This window comes from Tympanuchus pallidicinctus, unplaced genomic scaffold (genome assembly GCF_026119805.1).
Source record: "Tympanuchus pallidicinctus isolate F22 unplaced genomic scaffold, pur_lepc_1.0 scaffold13, whole genome shotgun sequence".
Taxonomy (NCBI): domain Eukaryota; kingdom Metazoa; phylum Chordata; class Aves; order Galliformes; family Phasianidae; genus Tympanuchus; species Tympanuchus pallidicinctus.
In genome coordinates, this window is record NW_026294648.1 from 18053818 (window position 1) to 18077788 (window position 23971).

General features: G+C 56.1%; 1 protein-coding gene across 2 annotated transcripts in view; it reads left to right on the forward strand.

The window, feature by feature from the left end:
* Positions 1–23971, forward strand: part of EFNB1 (ephrin B1) — a 46944-nt gene that overhangs the window by 12184 nt on the left and 10789 nt on the right. Inside the window, exons 1-2 of one of the 2 annotated variants that reach the window (XM_052673408.1) lie at positions 10466–15277; positions 16936–17213. In XM_052673408.1, coding sequence (XP_052529368.1) covers positions 15243–15277; positions 16936–17213 — 313 coding nt within the window. In that variant the 5' untranslated portion in view covers positions 10466–15242. Of the gene's footprint in view, positions 1–10465; positions 15278–16935; positions 17214–23971 lie in introns of those variants that run through there. The other variant, XM_052673407.1, reaches the window with a different exon arrangement.

Consider the following 23971-nt stretch of genomic DNA (forward strand, 5'->3'; position numbering starts at 1 on the left):
AGAGACACAGGAAGGTCTGGCAGCTCTGGTGGCTGCATTTGTGCTGTGAAAGCGAGCTCGAAGGGAGGGGAATGTGCATCACATCTCTGCTGTGCTGGTGGAGCTGAGCACCGTGGATTTTGGCCACGTGTGGTGCTGTCCCTTGTTGTGATGCTTTGCCACCCCATGGCTTCAACAAGACCGAGTGCCGGGTTCTGCACATTGGTCACAGAAAACCCGTGCATTGCTGCAGGCTTGGGGCAGAGTGGCTGGAAGGCTGTTCAGAGGACAAGGGCCAGTGGTAGGATGAGGTGTGATTGCCTCAAGCTGTGGCAGGGAAGGGTCACTTTGAGTATTAGGAACAGTCTTTTCTGCAAAAGAGCAGTGGTGCACAGCACAGCTGCCCAGGGAGCGGTGGGGTCACCATCCCTGGAGGTGTTCCTGAACTGTGGGCATGTGGCACTGGGGTGGTGGGCATGGTGGGGTGGGCTGGGGTTGGGTTGGGGATCTGAGTGGGCTCTTCCAACCCCAGTGATTGCACGATTCTGTGTCATAGAAGGGCTTGGAGCTGGGCTCCTTCCTGTGCCTGCTGTGTCCCTGCACACGTCGTCGTTGTGCACGGAGCTGTCGGCAGCCTGGAGACGCACTGCTGGTGTAAAACCATCAGAAATGACCTACCTGTTGGTAACAGAACAGCAGGCCAACTGCAGGCGAACTTGTTTCTTCTTCTGACAAGCTTCGGAGGCAGTCCTTTAATCTCTAATCTAGGTTTACGGTCATTTTTATTGAAATGCCAGGCTCTGTGAAAAGTTGACATGTATGACCATCATAAAACGGGAGTTATGGGAGCCCAGAATTGCCTTGATGGTCCAAGTGTCTGCAGGAAGCGTTTTTAAAATCTGTAATCAGGATTTATTGGCCTTCGTGGCTGAAACTGTCAGTAGAAAATAAAATAATCAGCCCGGGAGGTTTCTTCCCCTCTCCCTTTGCTGCGTGGCCGTGCTCTGCTGTGCTCGGTGCTGCGGGCTGGGGCTGCTTGGGCTGTACTGCAGGGCCAGGCAGGATCTGTGCCACCCAGGGCAGCTGGTTTCAGCAGCACAGGGATGGTGCCTGAGGCCAGCGGTGCGTTCTTTCTAAAAGACAAGTGATTTGTGTCAGAGCTCTGGGGTGGGAGAGCACTGCTGTGCTTCGCCGTGCTCCCTGCTGATGTGGGCTGCTAATGGCACGAGTGCCTGCTGCTGGTGCACTGCTGTGCTGTGAGGGGGGACTGCAGTGCCCCGATGGTTCTTCACGGGGAGGAATTTGGTGCTGGGGGATTTCAGAATTTGGGGGGTAAGCCAAGCTGGCCCATGTATTTTGTCACCCTCGGTCAGTGCTGTTCCTCGAGGGCAGTGTTGCTCTGCACAGTGCCCGGTGCTGCCCTTGCTCATGCATGCATGCTGGGTGCAGGATCTGTCCCACGCTCTGGCATCCAGAGGCGTTGCTCTGAGCACCTGCTGGCTCCTTCTCTCCCTCTGAGCCGTGCCAGCCTTCCTCCGCTCCTGCACTGGGGAGGAGTGATGCTCTGCTCACCTCCAGGCCATACAAACCATGGTGCAGTCAGGATTGGCCGCGGTGCTGTGCCCCATCGGTGCCCCATTGGTGCCCCATCGGTGCCCCATGCCCACGCTCTGCTCGGGACCCGTTGGGTTGGGTTGGTGCTGCGTCGCAGTCGGTGCTTCCACGCAGTTGCCTCTATCAGCAAAACATGTAATTTCCTCTCAGGATGATGTCAGGTTTGTCAAACAGAGCTATTCTTTGTGAAGAGGTGTGGGCTGCCACTAATTGGCGCGCGTACAAACCTATGTTAACAGGTTTAGTCGAGACTGAAGCGTGCTTATAAACGTGTCCCATGTAATGCTTGCAGTGGGAGCTGAGGATTCTGACGGCCGTCCCCTGGCTCTGCCCTGCAGCTGGGATTCGGCACAGTGGGGCCGGGGGCTCCGTGCCCATGTAACAAATGTCTCCTGTAATGGAAGAGCTTTCTTTTCTTTTTAACTTTCTCTTATTATCGTCGCCCTTCATCATGTGGGGCGACTTCTGAGAGTAGTTTCCTAAATGCCAATTTTTACCCAGGTTTTAAAATTGAAATTCTTTTTTTTTTTTTTTTTATCCGAAGGCAGGATATAAATGACTCTACTAAAATTAGATTAATCCTAATAAGAATGTCAGTTATCATTTCTGAATACATTAATTTTTTTTTTTAAATCTTACATGCCTCTTTAGCTATAATTGCTGGTGTAATTTCTTACATAGACATAGGCTGTCCTCACGGTTGACAGCAATGCTTAATGCAATGTCGACACCGCAGTAAGTTCTAAATTAGTGCATCGCAGTCCTTGCAGACGTTTTGAACTTTCTCCTTAATAAGTGTGGAAAAAATAAAAAAGGACCTCAAGTGCAAAACAAAATGAAAATGCAGTTGGGTAGCAGGATGAAATGAGGCGGCGGTGGGATGCTGCAGCAGGGAGCAGCGCTGTGTGCCCAGCAGGGCTGGGCTGGCGGCGGCTGAAGCCTTGGTGTGGGGTGGGTGGGCTCCTCAGGGCCGGGTCTGCTCTGATTGGGGATGCTTGTGGTGGCTTCTTGGTGGAAATTGAGGGATCTATGGGGGGACTTTTGTGGGGTCTGGCAGGGCAGAGTTCTGGTAACATCCACACTGACTTTGTGGCTTAAAGCGTGGTAACTACAGCCCCTTTCCTGCTGGGGGTCCAGAATGCTGCCCTTGTGCAGGCAGCCAAGTGCATTGCAGTAACACCCTGCAGGACAGCAGGACAGAGCAGCCTTGCTCTGCATTCAGCTGGCAGGGAGCGCTGTGTACGGGGAATGGCAGCAGCAGCAGCACCGTGGGGACACGTCCCCGTCCTGGTGGGGAGAGCACTGTGGCCAGCTAGTGGGATGCTGGGGTACGGCCCTGGGAATGGCATCTGGCAGCAGAACTGCGCGGGGAGGAAGTGGTTGGGGGAACTTTGGTCTCCTGCGGCATCTCGTCAGCTTTCTTCCATGCGTGTGGGTGGCAAGCTGGAGGTTTTTTGTCTCTGGGGTGGGGATTGTGAATGGTCCCCATCCGTGGGTTCTGCCGGCAATTGGAAACGGCTGCTGTGGGAGCAGCACGAGGGTGGCCCTGGGAGTGGGGATGGACGGGGTGCTTCTACCCTGCTCCTCTTCCTCCTCCTCTGTGCTGGTTTATTTCCAGGCTTTAAAGCGGAGTGAACATGCCAGCCTCGGAGGCTGCTCCTGCTCGCCATCCCCGCGATCCTCACGTGGGCTAATTGTGAAGGCTGGTGGCATGTGGTCCCATTGTCCCTGTGCCTGCTGGGACCCCGGTGGGGCTTTCCCGAGGGCTCTGCTTGGCTTTGCTTGCCCCGCTGCCATCTGTGTTCTTGCCAGGTGCCAGCACATCCCTTCCCCAGGCTGTCTGGGGTCCTGGGTTTGGGGATATCTCCGGGGTAACTTCAGTGCTGGCCGGCGGTTCCCAGGGAAGTGGTGGGGAACGCAGGCGGGCTGGGGCCTTGAGAAAAGCTGTCCAGGAGAAAGGCAATTTCTCTCTTCCTGCCCTATCACCTTAAAGCAAATAGCAGAAGGCTCGGCCAGAGAGAGCTGCTGTCTTTTAGCTCCTTTGCTATTTGCCTAGCGATGCAGAGGAAAGGCCAGCCAGCGGGGCGAGATTTATGGGCCCTCCCAGGGTGCCTGCAGTTCCCTGCTGCAAAAGGGCAGCGGAAGATTAAAGCCCTCCATAGGCTGGGTTTGGGTGTGGGGTGATTCAGGCCGGCCCCAGTGGGTGCCAGCCACACCGACTGCTGGGGTTTCATAGAAATCAGCGCTCGGGACTAAGGCTGAGACCAGCGAGCTCATTTCCCTTTTGCAATCACAGATCCTGCCTTAAAGACAGACAGGCCGGTCTGCAGTGTGACGGATTGTTGGCGTAGGAGGAAGTCCACAGAGCTCCTAATGACATGTCTGGAGAGCTGATTTTTGTGGTGGTGGCCTCCCTAAAGAAAGGGTTGCTGCTGGGCTGGGGCGAGCTTTCTTTGGCGTGTTGTTAAAAGTCTCTTTTGATGGGACGCTGCTGTGCTGGTGGGGGAGGAGTTCTTGCAGCAGTGCAGGTCCAGGTACCCCTGCTGCTGCAAAGGGAGCAGCTTAAAGACTCACGGAATGGTTTGGGTTGGCAAGGACCTTAAAGATCATGTAGTCCAACACATCTCCAGATCTCTAGGCTTGCCGCTGCTCTCCTCTGTGTGCTAGAGAGCTGGGCTCGTCTCTGTTTAAACTGCAGAACTTGGAGCTGTTGGTGCATTGCTTCCTGCCAGCTTGCACACTGCGTGTGCCTTGGGTGCAGAGAGCTCTGTGCCACCCGCTGGGTCTGCGCGATGTCCCCGGAGAAGGGCAGACCTTCAGCTCTGGCAGCTGCTCTGACACCGGAGAAAGTAATGGCCTTTCTTGTTCCTCTCTGGCTTCTCATATTCCCCAAAGGAGGTTGTACATTTTATTAAAGTTCAGCCGTACGTGTATCTAGCCTAAAAATAAAAGCGAGTACGAGCCAGATCTCTTTCAGCGAGGGGCGAGGCTTCAACCCGACACGGCTGCGTTGTGCTGGCTGTGCCGCCGTCCCTTTGCTGGGACCTGGGGGGGCGCGGGGGCTCCCGGCCCCTTCCTTGCTAAACCCCCGGGGCTGGGGCTTTATCCTGTAGCTGTTGTGGAAACGGCGGCTTCTGCATCTCGACGGGACCTCCCATGGTCTGAGGAGGGGCTTTAAGGAGAAAGGGGCCATTTTCTGCCCTGCCAAGTGACTTTCAGGAACGCAGCCTGAGGTGGAGGCTGGGTGTATGCTTTCTTGTGGAACAGGCTCACCAGTCCTCAGTGAATCTCTTACTTTTTGTGTGCATGAGGACAAGGGGGGAGGAGGGGTGAAAAGAAAACGTCTTTTGAGCTCTGGTGACTCATCTTTAGCTTTTTTGCCGTAGACCCATCCAAAACAGCCTGTGGTGTTGGGTTGAAAGTCCTGTATGGCCAAGTATAGCGTGAAGATTACAGGGCTGACTCAGAGGGCAGGAATATCGTGTGACCTGGTTACTGGGGCAGTTATTACACGGCTGGAGCGGACAGTCGTTATGGTTATTGTATGCATGCATTTCGTTATAATGGAGTGGTTAAGAAAGCCTGAATAAGTTCTAACGCAGGCTGTAGTCCAGCCAGTTCCCAGTAATGACACGAGGGCTCGGAGAGATGTGCAGCTGCCTGGGAAGATGGCGCTTCCAGACTTAGCCCAAATTACAAAACCCGTTTCGCCACCCTGGGAGTCAGCAGATCAAAAGCAGCGGTGTTAGTCACGGGGATGGAGCCCCGGCCCTGTCCTGCCCGCGGGGCTGCTGGAGCCGGCACGACCCGTCGGTGCTGGGCTGAGCATCCCGTCGCACTGTGCTCACTACTCCTGGGCTTCTCTCCTCTTCGTGCCCGGTTTCTGATGTCAGGATGAGTCCTTCGAGCTGCAGCAGCGCTGAGCCGAAGCACGCTGAGCCGCAGGGCCCAGGGTTGGCACGTGGGGTGCAAAGAGCTCAGTCACTTGGGGAGCTCCCTCCTTGCCCCTGAGAATGCAGCAGCCCTTGGTGGTGGCCTGTCCCCGCTCTCTACAGGCCCCCGTGGGACCCTGGTGCCGTTGTGATCCGGTTTTCTTTTGGATTCCCATGTCTGGGACTGGTTGGGTTTTGCGCACAGCATTTGCTCAGGTGCTGGGGCACAGCGTGCTGCAAACAGAGGCGATTGCTTCCCCGTGCTGTGCTGCTAACTGCAGCCTGTAACTTCATCCTTTCCCCTGTTTGCTTTCATTTCTTGATTTTTGAGGCCAGGCTTGTGGAGGGAAGGATCCTCCAGAAGGTGCCAGGGCTGGAGCGCTGACCCCTGGCTGAGCCCCTGCACAGGGCAGGGGGCTGCAATGCTCTGCTCTGGGGCTGCATCTGCATCACAAAGCGGGGCCTGGCGGGGAGGTCTCGCTCTGCTCTCGGGTTCCTCGGGCACGTGAGTGCCGCTGCCTTCCCTTCCAAGTGGGCGCGCAGCCGCCGTTGTGTGCCATGCCAAAGTAATTCTTTGCTTTGGAACTGGGAGGCGAAATCTCCTCCATCTTATTGCTGAGGGGTCAGGGAAGAAGTGGGAACCCCGCTGGTCAGACCTTGTTCCCTTTTAACCCGTCTCTCCCTCTCCCCTTAGCCTCCAAATGAATGGAGAAGGAGCGGGGCTGCAGCCAGAGCACGGGCACGGGCGTTCCTGGGCCTCCCCCAAACCAAAGCAAAATAGAAAAACAAACGGAGCTGAGCGGGGAACCCGATCCTCTTCCGTCGGATCATTTTGTGTCTGCAGCGTCCAGGCTTTGGGTTTTGGGTCTGTGCCGCTTCGGAGCAATTCTAGCTTTTGAAATTCCTGGTGGTGAGCAGGGCTTGGCTGCGGGACGTTGTTCCTGGCTGGCCTCCTGCAAGAGGAGCTTGGGCTCCTTGGGGGGCTGGAAGGCGCTGGCTGGCCTGGTGGTCCCACTTGGTTCCCTGTGCTGCCCCTCTGTGCATTCCTCTTCCCTTGGCACCTTTAGGTTTCGTGCTTGGTAGGGCCCGGGGTGTGCAGCTCTGGGCATGGTGGGCTGGTGAGATACTGTAGGATGGTCAGTAAGGAAACTAGGACTCAAGTTGGAGTGTTAGAAAGCAGGCATTTTTTAGTAGATAGCTGGATGCATGGGGGTAATCCTGCTCTCGAGCATGACTTACAGGGATGATATTCAGTTTATGTATATCACCTGTGTTACTTATGCAGAAGTTTTCCAGGAGGTGTTTTACATGCTCAGGGACCGATTCCAAGCTGGACCTTCTATTTCCTTGGTGCAAAAACTGGGCAGAACTTCCTTATCTCCTTGGTTCAGAGACGCGTCGCTTTCTGTTGTCTAAACAAGTGGCAGGGCAGGGATATCATCAGCAAACTTAATACTATATTACAACTTGTCCAGGGGGGCTGCGAGCTCAGCAGAAGGGGAACACTCGCTCCCCTGCACCTCGGCAGGCTGGGGCCCCGCGACCAGGGCTGCGCCTCATTGTCTCACTTTTCTCCCCATTCCTACGCCAATTAAAGAGCCGTGTTGCCATTCATGGCCCTTATGGTTTTGTTCAGTTGTCTGTCAGCTCTTGTCAAGTCCCTGTTCCCTTCCCCTCCCCCATTTTAAAAAACAAAACCTCTTACAAACCCCGCTTTGAATCGCATCTTACCTCATGCGCAGCGTGGGGCCCCATTGATGGCGCGGCGCGGGGCTGCCGGCCGTGGCTGCGGGCTCAGCGCTCCCCACGCCGCCTTTGTGGCCGCCGCCGCCGCCCTGCGCCGCAGCCTGACAGCATTAATTAGATAGCACGGCTTGTCTTTATTTCTGCGAGGGGAGGTGCGGGCTGATAGGGTCTGGGGGAGGAAATTGAGGCTTTCTCATTTTTTTTTTATTTATTGTTGGCTGTTATTTTGGCCAGCTGCTCGGTTCTGTCGCTGGTGGAACAGCGTATCGTGCCGGGACAGCAACGAGTGTGCGGAGTGCCTACGGGCAGACGTGGCACCCAGGATGCATCCCTTGTCCTGCCCCAACAGCATCTGCCCTCGGAGAGCAGGGACCGGGGCCCTGGTCCCCCCGGAGCTGCTGTCACTGCTTGCAGAAAGCGCTGCAGGTGGCAGCAGCAGCCTGCGCCAGTGGTCTGGCCCCAATTAAATCTCCTCCAAATGGCCTCAATTACCGGCTTGTTTTTAATTTTCCTCGCAGGGTTGGGATAAATAGTATTTGTTTGTACGGTTTGGGTGCAGCGCCTGCATGTATGGGGGGTGCTCACATCAGTGCCTGGCTCCTGTAAGAGCCCCTTGCCTTCCTTCTCTTCCTCCTTGGGCAGGGAGGATGCACCCATCCCAGCGGGGTGGGGAGGCATGGGAGCACTCTGCTCTTGTGCTCTTGCCATGCAGAAGAGCTTTCACCTGGCAGGAGACATGCACTGTGTGTGCTGCATTAGCTTTGGCCAGGCTCTTCTGGTCGTGTACTCGTTTGGAAACAGAGCTTATCTCATTATGGAATCATATGCCTTCTTGTGGGTGCTTTTATTCTGTCACTCAGCTTGGGAACCCCCCCGTGCCCATGCATGGACTCAGCATGCCCACCTCCGGCTCTCCTGCAGCTCAGGGGCCACATGCAGCTTGCTGGCTGTCCCCTGGCTGGGGATGTCACTGGCAGCACGGCATAGCGGCGTGCAGCTATAAATAAGCTGTTTCAGACAAATGCCTTTGTGCAGGCCAGAGCTGGGAAGTGGCTGTAATGCATGATGGCAGCTTTGCGATGCCTCGGTGCAGTGCGCACACGGTCAGCGCTTCTCTGGCTGTATCCAACCTGTTCCTTCACTGGAAATCCAGCAGGTTCACCAAATGAACACCAGTCTTGCATTGAAGGAGCAAGTGTGTCCTGATGATTAAAGCCCAAAGTTACCCCAGAGACCCCTAGCTCCAGCAAGACAGAAAGCTGAGAATAAGCACGGGGAATGCAGCTGCAATGGTTTCCGCTTTGGCAATCAGAAACTGTTTTCCTGCTGGCCTGGCACCTGTGGCATCCCTGGCGAGAGGACCGCTGGAGTCCTCAGTTGGTGCTGCTGGTGGCAATGTGATCTGGAACCTGGAGTGCTTGCAGACTGAGAGAGTGGAAGCAGGTAGCTGAGCATGGGCAGAAAAACCTGCTTGGGGGCTGTGGGAATTGCCCTTTTTTCCCAGTGTGCTCTGATAGTTGGTCCTGAGCCAGACTTCCCCTGCCACGTCGTTTGGTGCAGTGATAATGAAAGAGGATGTGCTCTGATGGCGGAGGGACTGTGCTGTCCCTTGTTGGCTGCTCTGGAGGAGGAGCACCTCCTGCGATGGAAGCATGCCTGGTGATGGAGGCGGGGAAGGTTTGGTCCACCTCTGGCCTGTTGTGTTGGATTCCTTGTCTTCTGGGAGAGAGAGTTTGTGTGTGCAGAGCGGCCCCCGTGCACCTCCTGAGCAAAGCTCCCATCAGTGTTTGTTGTGAGGCTGCTCCCTCATCCACTTGCTGAGGTGTGAGCAATGCCTGCTGTGCTCCAGGCGGACCGGCAGCTTATTTGGCCAGCTTGTGCTTGACACTTGCAGTCAACGTTTCCCAATGGCAGTGGCTGAGCAAAGCCTCGCTTAGGGATGGGCTGCTGGTTCCTTGGGATGTGGTGGCTCCGGATTACAGCTGATAGGGATTGGCACTGCGCGATGGGATCTGCGCTGCTCATAGGAGGGAGCTCGGGTGTGAGGTGTGGAGCAGGAGCTTGCAGTGCTGGAGCCCTAAGGGAGGTGTGGGATGGTCCTCCAGCAGCACCGCAGCCATCGTCGCCCTGCAGGGACACGTGGGGGAGCTGAGGGCAGAGCTTCCCCAGCTCCGCCATTGCAGCCTCCTGCTGGGAGTTGAGGTGTTCCCGGTTTATTTTTCCCCCCACAGCCGGTGTTTACTTGCCTTCTGCTTACATTTTAACTACGGTTTGATAATAAACCCCAATCAGTCATCAGTGCAAAACTTGCAAGGGATTACATATGCTGGAGAAACATTTACTTAAGCAGATTTCAGTTCATCTACGAAGGGGCCTCCTCCTCGGGGGGCCTGGAGGTCTCCATGGCTGTGGGCTGTGGCTGTTGTGGCCCTGGCAGGTGGCCGGGGCGGCTGTGGAACAGTGGGATCCTGTTCTGGGGTTCCCACATCGTGTTCTGGGGGGTCCCTCAGAGCAGGGACCCCAGAGGTGGGGGGGGAGGGGGGTCCCCAGGGGCTGCACATCTTCATTCTCCAGTGCATTCAGCGCGCATCGCCTTTATGGCTTATTTCATTTCCCCCCATTCTTCCCGTGCTCCCCCTGTGGAAGCGGTGGGGGTTTGGGGCGCGGCGTGGGGACAAAATGGCAGCCATGTTTGGGGGGGGAAAAGGGGGGCGGCTGGGCCTCGTTGCCATGGCGACCCGTTTCTGCCTCACTGATGCGTCGTGTAAATCCGTTTAGAAACGAGAAGGGCCTTTTGTCTTTGGGAGGGTTGAATGGGCCTCATTAAACCTGAAATGTGGAAAAAAAAAAAAAAAAAAAAAAAAAAAAAGGGCCTTAAAGTGTGTCCGGGGGAGGAACGGGGTCGAGTGGGGAGCGGGGGGCTCTGTGGGGTGATTTGCAGAGAAGGCAGAGCTGCAGGCTGTGCGGGCAGCCGCTGTGTGCTGGAGTGAAGAACGGGGATCTGTTTGCACGGCCCCTTTTTTGGGGGGCTCGTGGGTGCTGACAGCAGTACTAAAATGCTCCATGCCTGCCCCCCCGCTAAACGAGGCTGAGGGGCCGCGAGTGGGGTGGAGGAAGGGGGGGCACCGGGAGGGGTCATTCCCAGCACCGCTAACGAGGCAGATCCGTCGTTAATTCGGCTGCTGCGTCAGGGGGCGGGCAGGGAGCCAGCGTAGTGTTTATCATTAAAGGTATTAGGAATGATCCCAGAGAATTACAGACCGGGGGTGCATTGCGATGGAGCTGGTTCAATGCCTGGAGGAAACGGGCCGGGCTGATTAGCCTCGTGCCATGGTGGGAACCACCTGCGGTTGGCGTTGGTGGAAGATGTGAGCCGGTGGGCTGAGGTGGCTTCTAGCTTCTTTGCTAAGACTCGGGCTGCGGGGAGTGTTGCCCAAGAACTTGCTGGTGTGAGGGTTAAGGATGGGAGGCTGCTCCTGGGGCTCCGTGGCTGAAGGATGGATGGAGAGCAGGTGGTGGAAGGAAGCACAGAGGTGGGATGGCGTGAAGGACCAACGAGAAGCACTGACTTTCTGTGGTCGTGCTTGGAGCCAAGGCCAAAGGAGCGACCGCCCCACGAGGCTGCTTTGAGGCTTACCTGAGTCGCTGTGCTGTGTTCTCATCGCCCCAGCGCAGAGCGGATACTGCAGAAATAGAAGAGGTCTGCAGAAGGGCAGTGGAAATAATTATACAGAGATTAGCAGGAAAAAAGAGATCGAAGGCAGCACTTAGCGGAGACTAAGAATAGAAGAGCACATGAAAGAAGTGGGAAAGCGTGAGGATGGGGAATCACGTGCTCCTATTTACCCTTCCTTGCAGTGACGAAGAACTCGACAAATGGGAAGGTGACAGACATGGATGGGAGGTGGAGGAGGGCAGGGAACCGCTTTGCTCAAGTTGTAATGAATGTCCTTCCGTGGGATATCTCTGTTCCAAGAAGTTAGCGAGAGTCAAAAAGAAGAAATTGGATTGCATTAGCACTATAGATTGAAAAAATGAGGTTGTATGGACCTGGATCCTCCTGCTTCTACCATGGCCTGGTAGCTGGATAGGAACCTGGATGTATTGGTGTTCCAGCACCGTGCTGCTGCTCCTGCACCTCTCTGGGATGGATGTGGACTGCTGGAGGCTGCCTGTATGGGCAGGAGGGCTCTTCTTGGGCAGAGAGCTCCTCGGCTGTGACGTGGTGGTGCTGGTGGGCTCCTGAAAAGCAAGTGGGAACAAAGCAGGCAGCAGAGGACTTCTGCTTCTGGCTGTGGTTGGACACCAGTGAAGCCCTCATGTGTTTTGTACGCTGCATGAATGCTTTTCGGGAGTTTTTCCATGGAGTCTCCAGCTCTTTTCCTCAACCACTTCATCTTACAGAACTGCTGGCTGCTTCCTGGAGCACATTTCTGAGCCCCGGGGACCTACAGGAGCCCTGGGGATGGTGTAGCCCCCAAATAACCTCCAGAGCAAGCCCATATGCTCTGTTAGGAGGGTGGGTTCTCCTGACGTGGTCCTCAGCTCCTGAAGGTCTAGCAGGACCCGAGCTCTTGCACAGCAGTAAATGCCACATCTAAATGGCTGTTTGCTGCTCTCTGCTCGCAGCATGTCACTGTGCCAGGCCCCCCTGCAGCCCTGGCTGCTAAGAGTACATGTCCTCCTTGCAAGATGGTTATTTCTGGGTTTCTTTGAAGAAAACAGCATTCAGCATATGTCACCTTGTATGTATGTCAGAATTCATGCTTCGGAGTATCTTATCCAAGGAGGGGGGTGGCTGTTCTGTGTTGTTCTGTTTTCTGCAAAGCCTGAAATACAGTAAGAGCTACGTTTTGTTCTTCAGACACAGGGAAATGTGATGCCTGCCCCAGAGGTTTTGCAGTTCTCATGGCACAATAAGTACCTGGGCTGGGAGATAGGTTGTTTGAAAGCATGTTAACCCGTTCTTTAAATTATGTGCATATTTACCAGTTTCCCGTGTGCTGACACAGACTGGCGGAGCTGTGGTGCTTCAGTGTGGAACCAGGGTGAGCAGCAGCAGGCACTGCGGGATGTGTCTTCCTTTGCTTGAGGAACATTCTGGGCTAGAGTCCTGTAAACTGACTTGAGTGCAGCCTGGCGCAACAAAGGCCGCAGAAATCCCCCCCGAGTAACCCAGCGGCATATTTTGAGGGATTATCCCTTATCACTCTGGTCCTTTTCCTCTCCAATTAAATCCCCTTTGCGATGCCAGTGCAGCCGTGCCTGACACCAGACGCTGTGCAAGCTGGGGAGCACGGAACCTGTGTCACTGCACTGGTCCCACTTGTTGCACCCTTGTCGCTTTGTGGGCTCCCGCTGGCTGGGGGCTCAGGGTTTGTCCCTTTGGTTCCATCCACACTGGGGCATGGGGCTCCCCCAGCGACCCTGAGTCCCTGGCTGGGTGGGGGACTGCCCCTCGCTTGGGTTTCTCAGCTCAGGCATCTCCGGCTTGCAGGGGCTGGCTGCCAACAGAGCTCCCCTTGTTTACCCAACTCGGAGGAATCGGTTTACAAGGCTCACAAATACCCTTTTCACCTTTCCCATCAGAAAACACCTCCCGAAACAATGAGGAAATTGGACGCTGCCACCTGATAGCTCCCTAGGAACCTGCAGGGCCAGGAATTTGTGGGGCTGCGGGGCCGGCCGGTGCGCGGGGCTGCACACCCGGGATGCAGCACTGGGAGCCCGACTGGGTCTGTGGGTGGCAATGCCAGTGCCACCAGCATCACCCTGATGTGGTGAGCCCGCTGGGAATGAAAGTGACTCAAGTAGCTGCAGTTAATCTTTCCCACCGCGTCTGACGCCGGAAGAAAGGATGTGGAGATGTTTTCCATGAGCTGTTAACTCGCGGTGGTTACAAATACTCCATGAATCGAAGCAGAAATGTCCTCCTTGTCCCAAAGGGGGGCACGTGGGGAGGCTGTGCGCTCCGTGAGAGGCGCTGGGTTGCAGGGACGGATGGAGCTGAGCTCGAGCCAACCGTGTGGCCGTCAGCCTGCCTGCAGCAGCGCTGCGCTCGGGGGTGACAAAGCCCTTCAGCTGTCTCCTGCGGCTGCGAGGCTCGATCTCATGAAGCACTTGAGATTTCCAGATAAAAAGGAGGCCCAGCTGAGCTGAGCAGAGCACGCTTCCCGATTTGCATCGGCTTTAAGTGCCTGCCGCTGGTTTCGTAGCGACTTGAACGGCTCCAGCCTTTAGACTTGGGAGGTCCTTGGGGAAGAAGCATCCCAGCGCGTGCAGCAGCCCGTGCTTCTCCAGCCCAGCAGCGGCTTTGCTTTCTTTCTTGCGTGTTTGACCCCAGCAAATGCAGCGTGTGCAGGATGGGCACCTCGCATGCTTGTGCTGGAGCCAGTGCAAGATGTGAGAGAGATCCTGTGGGGTGCTGGGAGAGCAGAGGGGGGCAGAGGGTGACAAGGCTGCCTGGTTCTGCTGCCCTTGAAACCATCATGCTGTGATTTGCACAGAAGAGCAGGGCTGGCTGGAGGTTTTGGGTGGCAAAGGTGCTGAGGAAGGTGCTGCAGGCTGTGTGCTGCCCTCTCCATTCCCACTCCATTCCCATCCCATCCCCGCCGCGGGGTCCGCTCATCCCCAGTGCTGGCTGTAGCTGTCTGAGGCTGGGACATAAGTAGGTTATTGCTTTGAGCAACAGCCATCCTCCTTCTCAGTGCTTCACCAGTCTGCCGTATCCTAATTTAAGTTGTCTAATACACTGCATGTCTCGAGCCGCATCCCCGAGTGCTTTATTATGCAGATGTCAGTCACAGTTTCATCCTTAAGGTTGAATTGAATTTCATTCCACTCCCCCCCATAAAGCAGGGAAATCATTCTCTGTATGGATGAGGAATACAGCAGATCCTCCCCAAAACTACAGTATGTGCTCTCAGGGCTCACTGAGTTTCCCTTTTAATTTAAAAGTAATTTGTTCATTCTTTCCAGTTAACATCAATTTGGAGATGTGTCCTTGTAAGGATGAGTCACCTCGTGCCAGGAGTTTGAGCCTTTTTTTTGCCTTCAGAGACCCTTTTAAAGTAAAATTTCTGATGTGTAGAACTTGCTCTAATAATGTCCGAGGGTGACTTCTCCAAATGCTTGGTGCTTTTCTCTTGGCTGTTCTTGTGAGGAATGGTGCTCTTCACCTTTTTCGCCCAATGGGAGGATAGGTGCCACAAGCCAGTGCTTGCAAAACACCTCCAAATGTGAGGGGGAAAGCCTTGATGTGCCATTAAGGGTTCAGAGAAACGAGGAGCTGTTTTGAAGGTACTTTCAGGGGTTTCCTATCGCTGCTAAGGCTGAAGAGCCTTTTCACTTGGAGGCAGCCCTGCTTTTAGAGAAGAGGAGCACGCCAAGGGGGAAACGGAGGAGAAAACATCTGTGGGGCCGTGGGATGACAGTGACAGAGTGCTGCGTGCGGCGACGGTGAATGGTTCTTGGTGCTGGTGTAGAAAGCCTGGAAAATATTCCTGGGCTGATGCCCAGGCAGAAGCTGTGTGCTTCTGAAGTTGAGATGGAGCGTTCGTGTTAAGAAAATTGGTTGTGATTTTGTCCTTAAAAACAAATACAACAGACGTTTCTGAGCTTTGTGAGATTAGGGTGCGCCAACAGGGAGCTGCGCTTGGATGTTCTCAGCGGCGTTCCTTTATCGTCTCCCTCCCTCCCCACGTTTTCCCGTCCTGCTGCGCTCAGAAATTGGCGTGACCCGACCCGGAGCCGCGGGGATGGCATGCGGGCTGTGCTGGCACTGCTGGGAGGTGGATGGGAGCCCTCTGCCCTGGCTCCGGAGTTGCGAGACATCTGCTCGACTTGTTTGCGGCTTCCTGTTTGGCATCTTTTGGGCAGAAGGGAGCTGGCAGAGGCTGAAGGAGGGAATTTGAGTCACTCGGGAGCCCTTTGCCAGAAAGCGTCTGACTCAGCCCAACTGCGGAGAAATGAATGTGGGATCCAGCTGCCTCGCAGGGTGGGAACCTGTGAGTGAGCATGCAAGTGTTTACTTGTGTTGCATGTCTGTGGCCTCGAATGGGGTGGGGTTGGTGAGCAAGGGGAGGGAGGGGCAGGGGCTTCTTTGCATCTTTGACTGAACATCTCCTGGGATTGCATCAGGGCACAGGCGATGGGTGGGGGAAGCCTTTATCGCGTGTAATGCTCTGGCTGGGGTCCAGCTGACCTACTTGGTGGCTCACCTGGAGCGCCGGCTGCCTTCCTTCCACCTTCCTGCGGCAGCCTGGCTGCGGAGGGGTGAAACTTCCTGCTCTGTTCTGGGGCTACTGGAGAGCTTTGTCCCGGAGGTTGTGGCTTCTAGGAGTCAGAGCTGCTTCTACGCAGCTGGTCAAGTGGGGATGGTCAAGATTGCCCCCGTTCCTCGCGACCTGCTTGCACTGCTTGGGTTACTGTGTTCTGCTGTCCTTGGAGGGATGTGAGGGGCAGATGGCATGGTGTGGCCAGCATACCCAAATCCAGCTCCACGGCTGAGGCAACACGGATGGAGGGCAGTCATAGCTGCTATCTCCGGTTGGCCTCGTGGTGTTGCCCCATGGGCTGATGGTGTGGTGCAGGCAATGCCTGCTGCTTCTTTCCCTCCCAATCCCGCAGCCGAAACCCGACTCAGGAGCCCTTGCCGAGGGCATGGGGTGTGTGTGGGCTTGGGCTCCGCCTGCCTTCCCTGGCGTGTAAATCTCGTGTAGCGAGAGGCCCACAGCCTGGGCTGCTGCAGCTCTGGTTTCAGCTCCGCGGCTTCTTGCTAAGACTTGCACAGGAGCCACAGAGCAGGTTGGTCCTGTATGTTTGATGCTGTTTCCTTGGTGCGTGGAACTTCAGCCCGCGCCGCTGAGGCTGGGAGGAGGCAGCAGCCCCGTTGCCGTGCCACGGGGCAGGGGCTGCAGGGAGGAGGGGAGCTGTGGATGTGTGCAGCCCGGCGGAGCACAGCTCCGGTTTGCACAGATTACGTGAGGGAGTTGCAGCAGAGAGCTTTGCAGGAACATCCATTCCCATGTTATCTTCCATCAGAACGCATTACGTTGCCTACATCAAAGTAGATGCTCTGCTGCTTCCCTCCTCGTTGCCCTAATCCTCTACTTCAGAGTATGGCTCTGCAATAATGAAATCTGAATGTTAATTATCAGCACATTGCCTTCCTTCCCTCCGCAATGCCCTGCCTTCCAGCCCCAAATAGCTTTCCTCCCTCCTCGCTCCTCTCCATCCGGTCCTCCCACGCTCCTGGGCATGCTGCTGAGCCGCGGCAGCGGCCGGGTGGGTAGGAGCTGCCCTGCGAGATGCTTCCCTCCCTGCCATGTAAGGACAGGAATTCCTCCACGAGCGGGGTGGGGAGGGATCCCTCCCCACTGCTCCCTAATTGCAGCCGGCCCTGCAGGAAGCTGGCTGCCTTGCCTTGGGGCACGCCGCATGGGCAGAGCCCAGCCCGGCTCTGTGGGATGGCAGCAGCGGTGGGAAGGTTCTGGCCTTGCTGCTGGGAACGGGAGAGCTTCATGTTGGTGTCAAACAACAAAAAAAGCACTTTGTGGAGGGAGAGCGGAGGAATTTATGTCCAAAATAAATTGTGGGCTGTGCGCGGGGGTGGAACACCTGGGTGTGAGCGTTGCTAACATCTCGCCTTCTCCTCTTCTTTCAGATTCATGAGTGGGAAAGGGTTGGTCATCTACCCGGAGATTGGGGACAAACTGGACATTATCTGCCCCAAGGCGGAGCCGTCCAAGCCTTACGAGTACTACAAGCTGTACCTGGTGAAAAAGGATCAGGCAGATGCCTGCAGCACTGTCATGGACCCCAACGTGCTGGTGACGTGCAACCGGCCCGAGCAGGAGATCCGCTTCACCATCAAGTTTCAGGAGTTCAGCCCCAACTACATGGGCCTGGAGTTCAAGCGGCAGCAGGATTACTTCATCACATGTGAGTCGCCCTCCTCTTCCTCGCTGGGGCTGCGGGCGCCTGCGGAGTGTCACCAGGCGCTGTTTGGGACTTGGCTGCTGCTCAGTGCTGACACGCACGGAAAATATTTCCCACTGCATGGGAGAAGGGAGGAATGTGCCGGCAGAGGGGTCCTGGGCCTTTATCTGGCAGCGCCAGGAGCCGGGACGGCCCCTCCAGCAGGGTGAGACCTGCCTGCAGCCGGAGTGGTTTCTGTGTCTGGAGAGGTTTCGTGACTGGAGCTTGTTTGTGGAGCCGGGCTGTGAGGCTGGAGTGCTGCAGGGTCGTCCTGTAGGGCGCTGGGATGCTGACGATGTGCAAAGTGTCTCGGCCATCCTTGCTGCCTGCCATAGGAAGCAGCCTGGGGAGTTGCTCCTGGAGCTTGTCATGATCTAAGTGGCTGTAAAATCTACACGTTGGCCTGTAGTTGTTGTTTCCATCTGTAACATGGCTTTGTAGAAGGAAGGAGGCTGAGTTTCGTCTGAGCACACAGATGATGTGCACAGGGTGCACCTGTGGGTACCAACAGCGCATCTCCAGCATCCATGGTGGCTGTGAGCTCGTTGCTGGGGCTGCATTCTCCCCTCCCTCCCTGTGCTGGGCGATGCCTGCCTCTTCACTCACCCTCTGCCCCTTGCCCTGGGATTTCTGCTTGGCTGCTCACATCGCATGCGAGCCCACAGCGCAGCAGGAAAGGGCACGGCAGCCCTGCTGCCCCCTGCGCTCACTGTCACGTGCTGCGGGCTCCACGACAAGCAGCCTGGCACAGGGGTCAGCCGAGACTGCAGGCTGGGGCACTGGAGTCGGTCAGAGATGTATTTTTAGCCTGAGCTCTCTGCTGTCAGAGTGGTTGGCCAGGATCCTACAGGCATCCTCCAGCTTGAGGCTGTGGGGCAGGAGGTGCTGCGGTGATACTGCCAGCCTCAGAGCTCCCTGCTGCCCTATCTGGTGTTGGAAATTGCTTTATTTTCACTGCAGCGTAATTGCACTAAGCCTGGGACTGAGGAAACAGCCAAATGGGCTCCTGCAGGTCAGATTTCAGCCCACCCTTGGATCCTTAACATACATTTGCTCAGCTCTATAATGCTTGGCATGAGCACAGGATGCTGCAAAAGGGATTGCAGCAGTTTCTCACCAAAATGGCCCTTCTGCTCACCTGCTCCCAGTCCCGAGGAGCTGCAGCTGGGTGAGGACCTGGTGCAGCAATGAGCTCCTCCTACTGCATGCACCCCTGCTCACTGTGTGTACCCAGGGCTGGCTGCAGCATGGTGGCTGTGAGATAGGGCAGGTCGGCCTCCCCTGCAGGTCTGTGGCTGAAGCAGGTCTGAATTCAGCTGTGAACTTTCTGTGCAGCAGGCAGAAAGGGGGGAGAAGGGGCTGAAAGCACAGCCGCGGGTTTTCCTTTTGTTTGGGGCAAACACCAGGAAGTGCTTGGGCAGCTTCTGCTCTGCGTGTGGGGCTGCTCTGAGTCCTGCATTGCACCTCGAGCTGCACCCCTGGCAGGCAGCTCTCTTGCAGCAGCAGTGAGCCCACCACCCTCTGCAGCTGGAAATACCTTTCCAGGACATACGCATTCACCAGAACAAACTCGGAGCCTATAGAAGCCCCAGGGAGAATAAGTGCATGGATTGCAAACCCTGTGCACCTGGGCTGCCAGCACACCTGTCCCCACCGTGCCACCTCCTCAGCTGCTTGTGTTTGTGTTGTCTGGCTGCTGGTGTGAAAGCAGTCCCTCTTTTTTTTAATCATTACTTCTCGCCGTGGTTTTCCTCTCTCATTGTAGAGTTAGAAGGCTGCAGCTGCATCTTTAATCCGCTACCAGAACACCGAACCTTGTCCCACATGCGGCGGTTTTCGCTGTGTTTGCACTGAAATCTGGTTTCCATCTGAGCACTGGAGGCTGTCACACTCCCACTGCCCGCCCCAGGAGCGGGGCTGGTGCTGTGGTGCCCCCCCCCCCGGTGCCCCCTGCCCGCGCGGCTCCGACCATTTCTGACTTTAATTTCTCCTGACTGCTCCGTGCTTTGATGCGAGCCCCGGCTGCGCGGGGGCCGGGCGGCCGCTGTGCGCTGCTCTTTGGCCTCTGGGTGGGCTGGGGATGCTCCTGTGATCTGCCCATAGCCTCTGCCCAGCAGCCCCAGGAACTCCTTCTGCCAAGAAACAAAATAGCCAAAAAAACAAAGTCAAAAGTCTCCCGAGCAGACCACCCACGTGTTGTCTTTTTTTTTTTTTTTTGTATTCTCCTTTCCCCCAGCCTGCCCGGATACACAAAAGGATTTTTCTTCCTTTTCTCCTGCCCTCCCTAAGCCGGGGATGCAGCACACGGGCGGCTGCAGGACTGTGCCGTCCCAGCCCTGCTGCGAGCGCCCGCCGCCCCATCCCCGCCATTCAGGGCCGCCCCCCCTTTCCCCCGCGTCACGTTGGATATGCCAAGCCTCGTTTAGGGCCACTTTTATCACCGACGGACACTCAGCCCTCGGCTTAGGCTGCTTTAGCGATGAAAAAGGCTTTTGAAAGCAAATGTAACCTCTCCCCATCCTCTCTGAGTCCTCGCGCCGAGCCCCTCAATGCCAGCCGGAGGCTTTCATTAAAAGCATCTTTTCTCCCGCGGCTGGACAGGGGAAGGTGATTCCTCTCCCTAAGCCTTTTCATAAAGAAAAAGATGCAGGAGCTCCTGGCTGTGCGGCGGGGCCGTGCACAAAGGCTCGGCAGGGCTGCAGGATGGGGCACTGTTTGCGTATTTGGTGCTTTGCCTCCATTATTGCTCCTTGGCAGATGTGGGCTCGGGGCAGCCCGGGGGTTCTTGTGTGCTTGGTGCCCTGCTTTTGGGGTCCGGTCGGCACCTGGTGATGGGAAGGGGAGAGGTTCTGTGCGGTGCAATCCCTGCTTTGCTCTATGGGGAGGTGAGTCCAGCAAAAGCAGATTTTCGCTTCCTTTCCCATGCACAAAGCCCAGCCTGGGCAGGCTGCTGGGCAGTCAGTGGAGGGGTTGGGCTGGGTTTTCCCTTCAGACCCACATATGGATGTGGGTGCTGCTGCCTTTCCCAGGGTCAGCAGTGAGGCTGCACTGTGTGTAGGGGGGGATTTAGGTCGTGCAGGTGAGGAAGCAGTCACTTGTACATAGCTGTACTGTGAGGGAAGGATGGCTCCCAGTGCTTACAAACAAACCAGCAGATGCTCTGTGGGCTTACAGGAGCAAAACGCTGTAGGAGGTGATAACTGCAGAGTTGTGCTGTCGCAGAGGTGTTGGTGGGTCCCGGAGATGTCTGTTGCAGGGTCTCAGACCTGGCCGTACCTCGTTTCAGCCTTATCTGCTCCAGTTTCCTGTGATTTGTTCCGCTTCTGTGCGTGTCCTCATCCCCTGCCCAGAAGCATCTCTGGTTTTTGGGTGCGCCTTCTTCGTGTCCCCCTGTGAGCACCCTGGGCAGACTCACGTCTCACCTGTCCCCCCCCCAGGGCGAGCAGTGGGAAGGCAGCTGCTGGATGCCCGTCCTCTGCAGGGTCATTAGCTGGAAGTGCTGAAGTAAAGGGAGGCTGCAGAAGATGTGTGCTTCACAAACCAAACGCGTTTGCTGTTGATTGTTGGTCTTTAAGCCCTTCAATCCATTTTTGATGTAATAATGTTTGTAATCCAATCTAACATTTTTTGGCAGCAGAATTCAGCAAAACCAGATACATTACACCGGCTGTTCCCTTAAACCCCTTGTCTTGCATTTCTGTTTTTAGATGCAATTAGACCCAACCTGGCAAGAGCTATTGTTGTCAGCCATTGCTGCCTCTGCGATGTGGGTCTCATCCCTGGGCCTTTCTTCCTCAGCACTTTTCTATTTCTATTCTAGATTGAATTTTAATGTGGAGACGAGGGTCACCTGTGTACTGCCAAATGCCAGAATCCTCCTTTTCTTATTCTTTTTTTTTTTTTTTTTAACTTTTTTGGGACACACTGCTGTACCTCCTTGTCCCCTATGTGCACAGCTGCAGTGCTGCTGGGGGGCCGTGCCGGGTGCCCGCCAGCCACGCGCTCCGCTGCGTTCCTGCTGGTCCCATTTGAATGCGGCTGCTTTCATATGCTCCTCATCTCCTGTCCCACAACTCGATGGGTGAAATCAAGTTGAAAGCAAAAGTGCCGTTTGATGCTGTGATGAGAGCTGTGAACTTCAGCTGATAAAACCCCAATTAACCAACTTCCTCATGCTTCACCCAAATGGGCTGCAGCTGCGCAACCTCCTTGCCCTTGCGACATGGCTGCAGGGACGCGCTGTGGGAACTGAGCTGTGCGCATGGGCTCCTCCTCCCTGGCTGGTGGGTCAAGGGGGCCCGGAGCTGGCCCCCAGTTTGGGGGTCCCGGAGCTGGTCCAACTTGAATCTGGAGGTCCTGGAGCTGAGGTTAGGCGTAGGGGTCCTGGAGGTCTGTGGGCGATGGGGTAATGGGGGATGCCCCGCTTTTGGGATCCCTGCGGGAGGTGGCAGTGGTGTGGGGGACGAGCAGGCTCTCGCCGTGCCTGACTCAGAACTTCAAAGCCCCTGCTCTGGACATGTCAAACCCAAATAATGGCCCTTAGACAACACGCGGTTCCTTGTCTCGGAGGCTTGTCTGAAGACCGTGACCACGGTAAATGCGATTTTGTTGAGCCCTGTCCCTTAAGCCTCTGCCTCTTTTCTCTTCTCCTCCTCCCTCCTGACCTTTTCGGCTCAGCGCTGTCCCCGCGCAGCCCCTGGCAGCTGATCTCATGGCTCAGCCTTTCACGGCGCTAATAGGGATGAAAAGCCCCATCAGAAAGGGCCCGCGTCCCCGCGCCCGGCCGGGAGGGCAGTGCCCAGCACTTTGATCTCCTGCTGCCCGCTGTGCCCTGTTGGAGAGCCCAGCTCCCTGCCAGCAGCACGGGGGGGTCTTTGGGGTGAAGCGCAGCATTGCCAGGAGGGACCCTGTCCTCAGCAGCGATTCCTCCATAGCACGGGGAAAACCGAGGCGCGGCTGCTTTGGGAGTGAGTTTTTACCAAGGCACTTGAAAGGCTGCAGGAGCCTTCAGCTTGAGGATGGTTTGTAACAAGCTCCCAGCATGTGGGCAGGCCTGGCGGTGCGCGGCAGATAAGCGCAGGCAGCCGATGTGCCACGCTTTGTTTTAAATCCCTGCTGCTCCCCGAGCCCCTCGTGCTGCTTTTCCTTTTGCTGCCTGCGCACCCACAGTGCTTTCATGGAATCACAGAGTACCCAGAGATGGAAGGGGCTGTGAGGACCATCGAATCCAACTCCTGGCTGCACAGAGGACCTCCCAGCAATGCTTTCTTGTCCTTGGGGAGCTCAGCTCCCGCAGGAGCTGTCTGCGCTTTTTGCATTGCTGTGGGCTTGCCAGCGTCCCTTAGCTCTGACCTGTCCTCACGTGGAATGTGTCGTGTGTCACTTCTGCTGTGCTTCTGTAAGCCGAGCCTGTGCTGTGGGCTCTGGGAAGCGCTGCACCACCTGCTCCATGGGACGTGCAGCCCTGCAAGCGAGCTGGGCTCTGGCATGAATGAATTGCGATCCGTAGCTCCTTTCCATCTTCTTTTAATTTCTAATGGTCTGCGTTTTGAAATCCTCTCGGCCGGCCTGTCTGTGCTGGCAGAGGGCTGCCCGGCTGCATGCTCACCTCCTGGAGCTTGCCTTGCTGGGGAGGACGAGCTTGTGTTGCTGTTTGAAGTCGCTTTGCCCTAGGAGTGATGGTTTTGCTGCTGTGTGATGACGCCGTGCTTTGATCCCGGTTTGCCGCGTTGCACAGGGCTGTGGGGCCCATCCTCCATAGTGCTGTGACCACCGAGCAGGTGTGTGCTGGGGAACAGCCTTGTGTTGGGCACCTTCTGGAAGCACCCATCTCCCACAGCTCAGAGAAGCAGCAGCCCCACGTCCCGGAGCGGGGCTGGGAGCAGGAGGGTGGTTGGACCTGCGCCCCCTCCCAGCTGCGGGGCTGTTTGTACCCGTGTAACCCTCTCTGCTGCCAGCAGATTCCTGGTGTGCATGCGCAGCGTGCTTTTCTCTTGGCTGTCCCGCAGCGCGCCCCAAACCCTCTCCATCCCTGCTGCTTCCCACCTTCTGCATCTCTCAGCCGCAGGCAAGCCCAGCAGATCCTGCCTCCAACACATGTAAATCAGCCGCTCTGCTCCTGGTAACTTTGGCTTTGCTCTGAGCCACCTCCAGCTCTGCATCTGGGCAGTGCTGACGCAGCCCTGCTGAGCCCGCTGCAGCCGTGCATCTCCGTCCGTCTGTCCTTCGGGGCCCCGCCACAGATTGCTTGGTCGGAGTCACAGATGTTTTGCTACCTAACCAAGGAGATTTACACCCTGTTAAAACTCAATAAGTGCTTTCCTCCTGCCCGGGTCCCAGCGGGGCCCACAAATGACTCTGGCAGAGCATCAGGTGGAGAATTACATGGCACTTTTTTTCCTGTGACGTGCAGATCGCTGCTCAGAGCTGCCCCTGAGCCTCTGCAATAGTCTCTCTCCTCCTGACGCTGCCTTTTTTTGGAAGGGGGTGGATAGATGTAGGACAAAGGCTTCATTCTGTGACCTGATCCCACGTGGACTCTCAGTGTGTTGGATGCAGGAGAGCGTGCAGCCGAGCGGTGCTGCTGCACTGAGCAGTACTTTCTGGCCCTGACAAGGTTACCTGCCGCGTGGCTGTGACTCTTAATTACAGTGCTAATTAGAGCTGATTATAATTTTTCCATCAAAAAGCTGCTTTTCTAGGAAATTACTTTCTCGATGTCA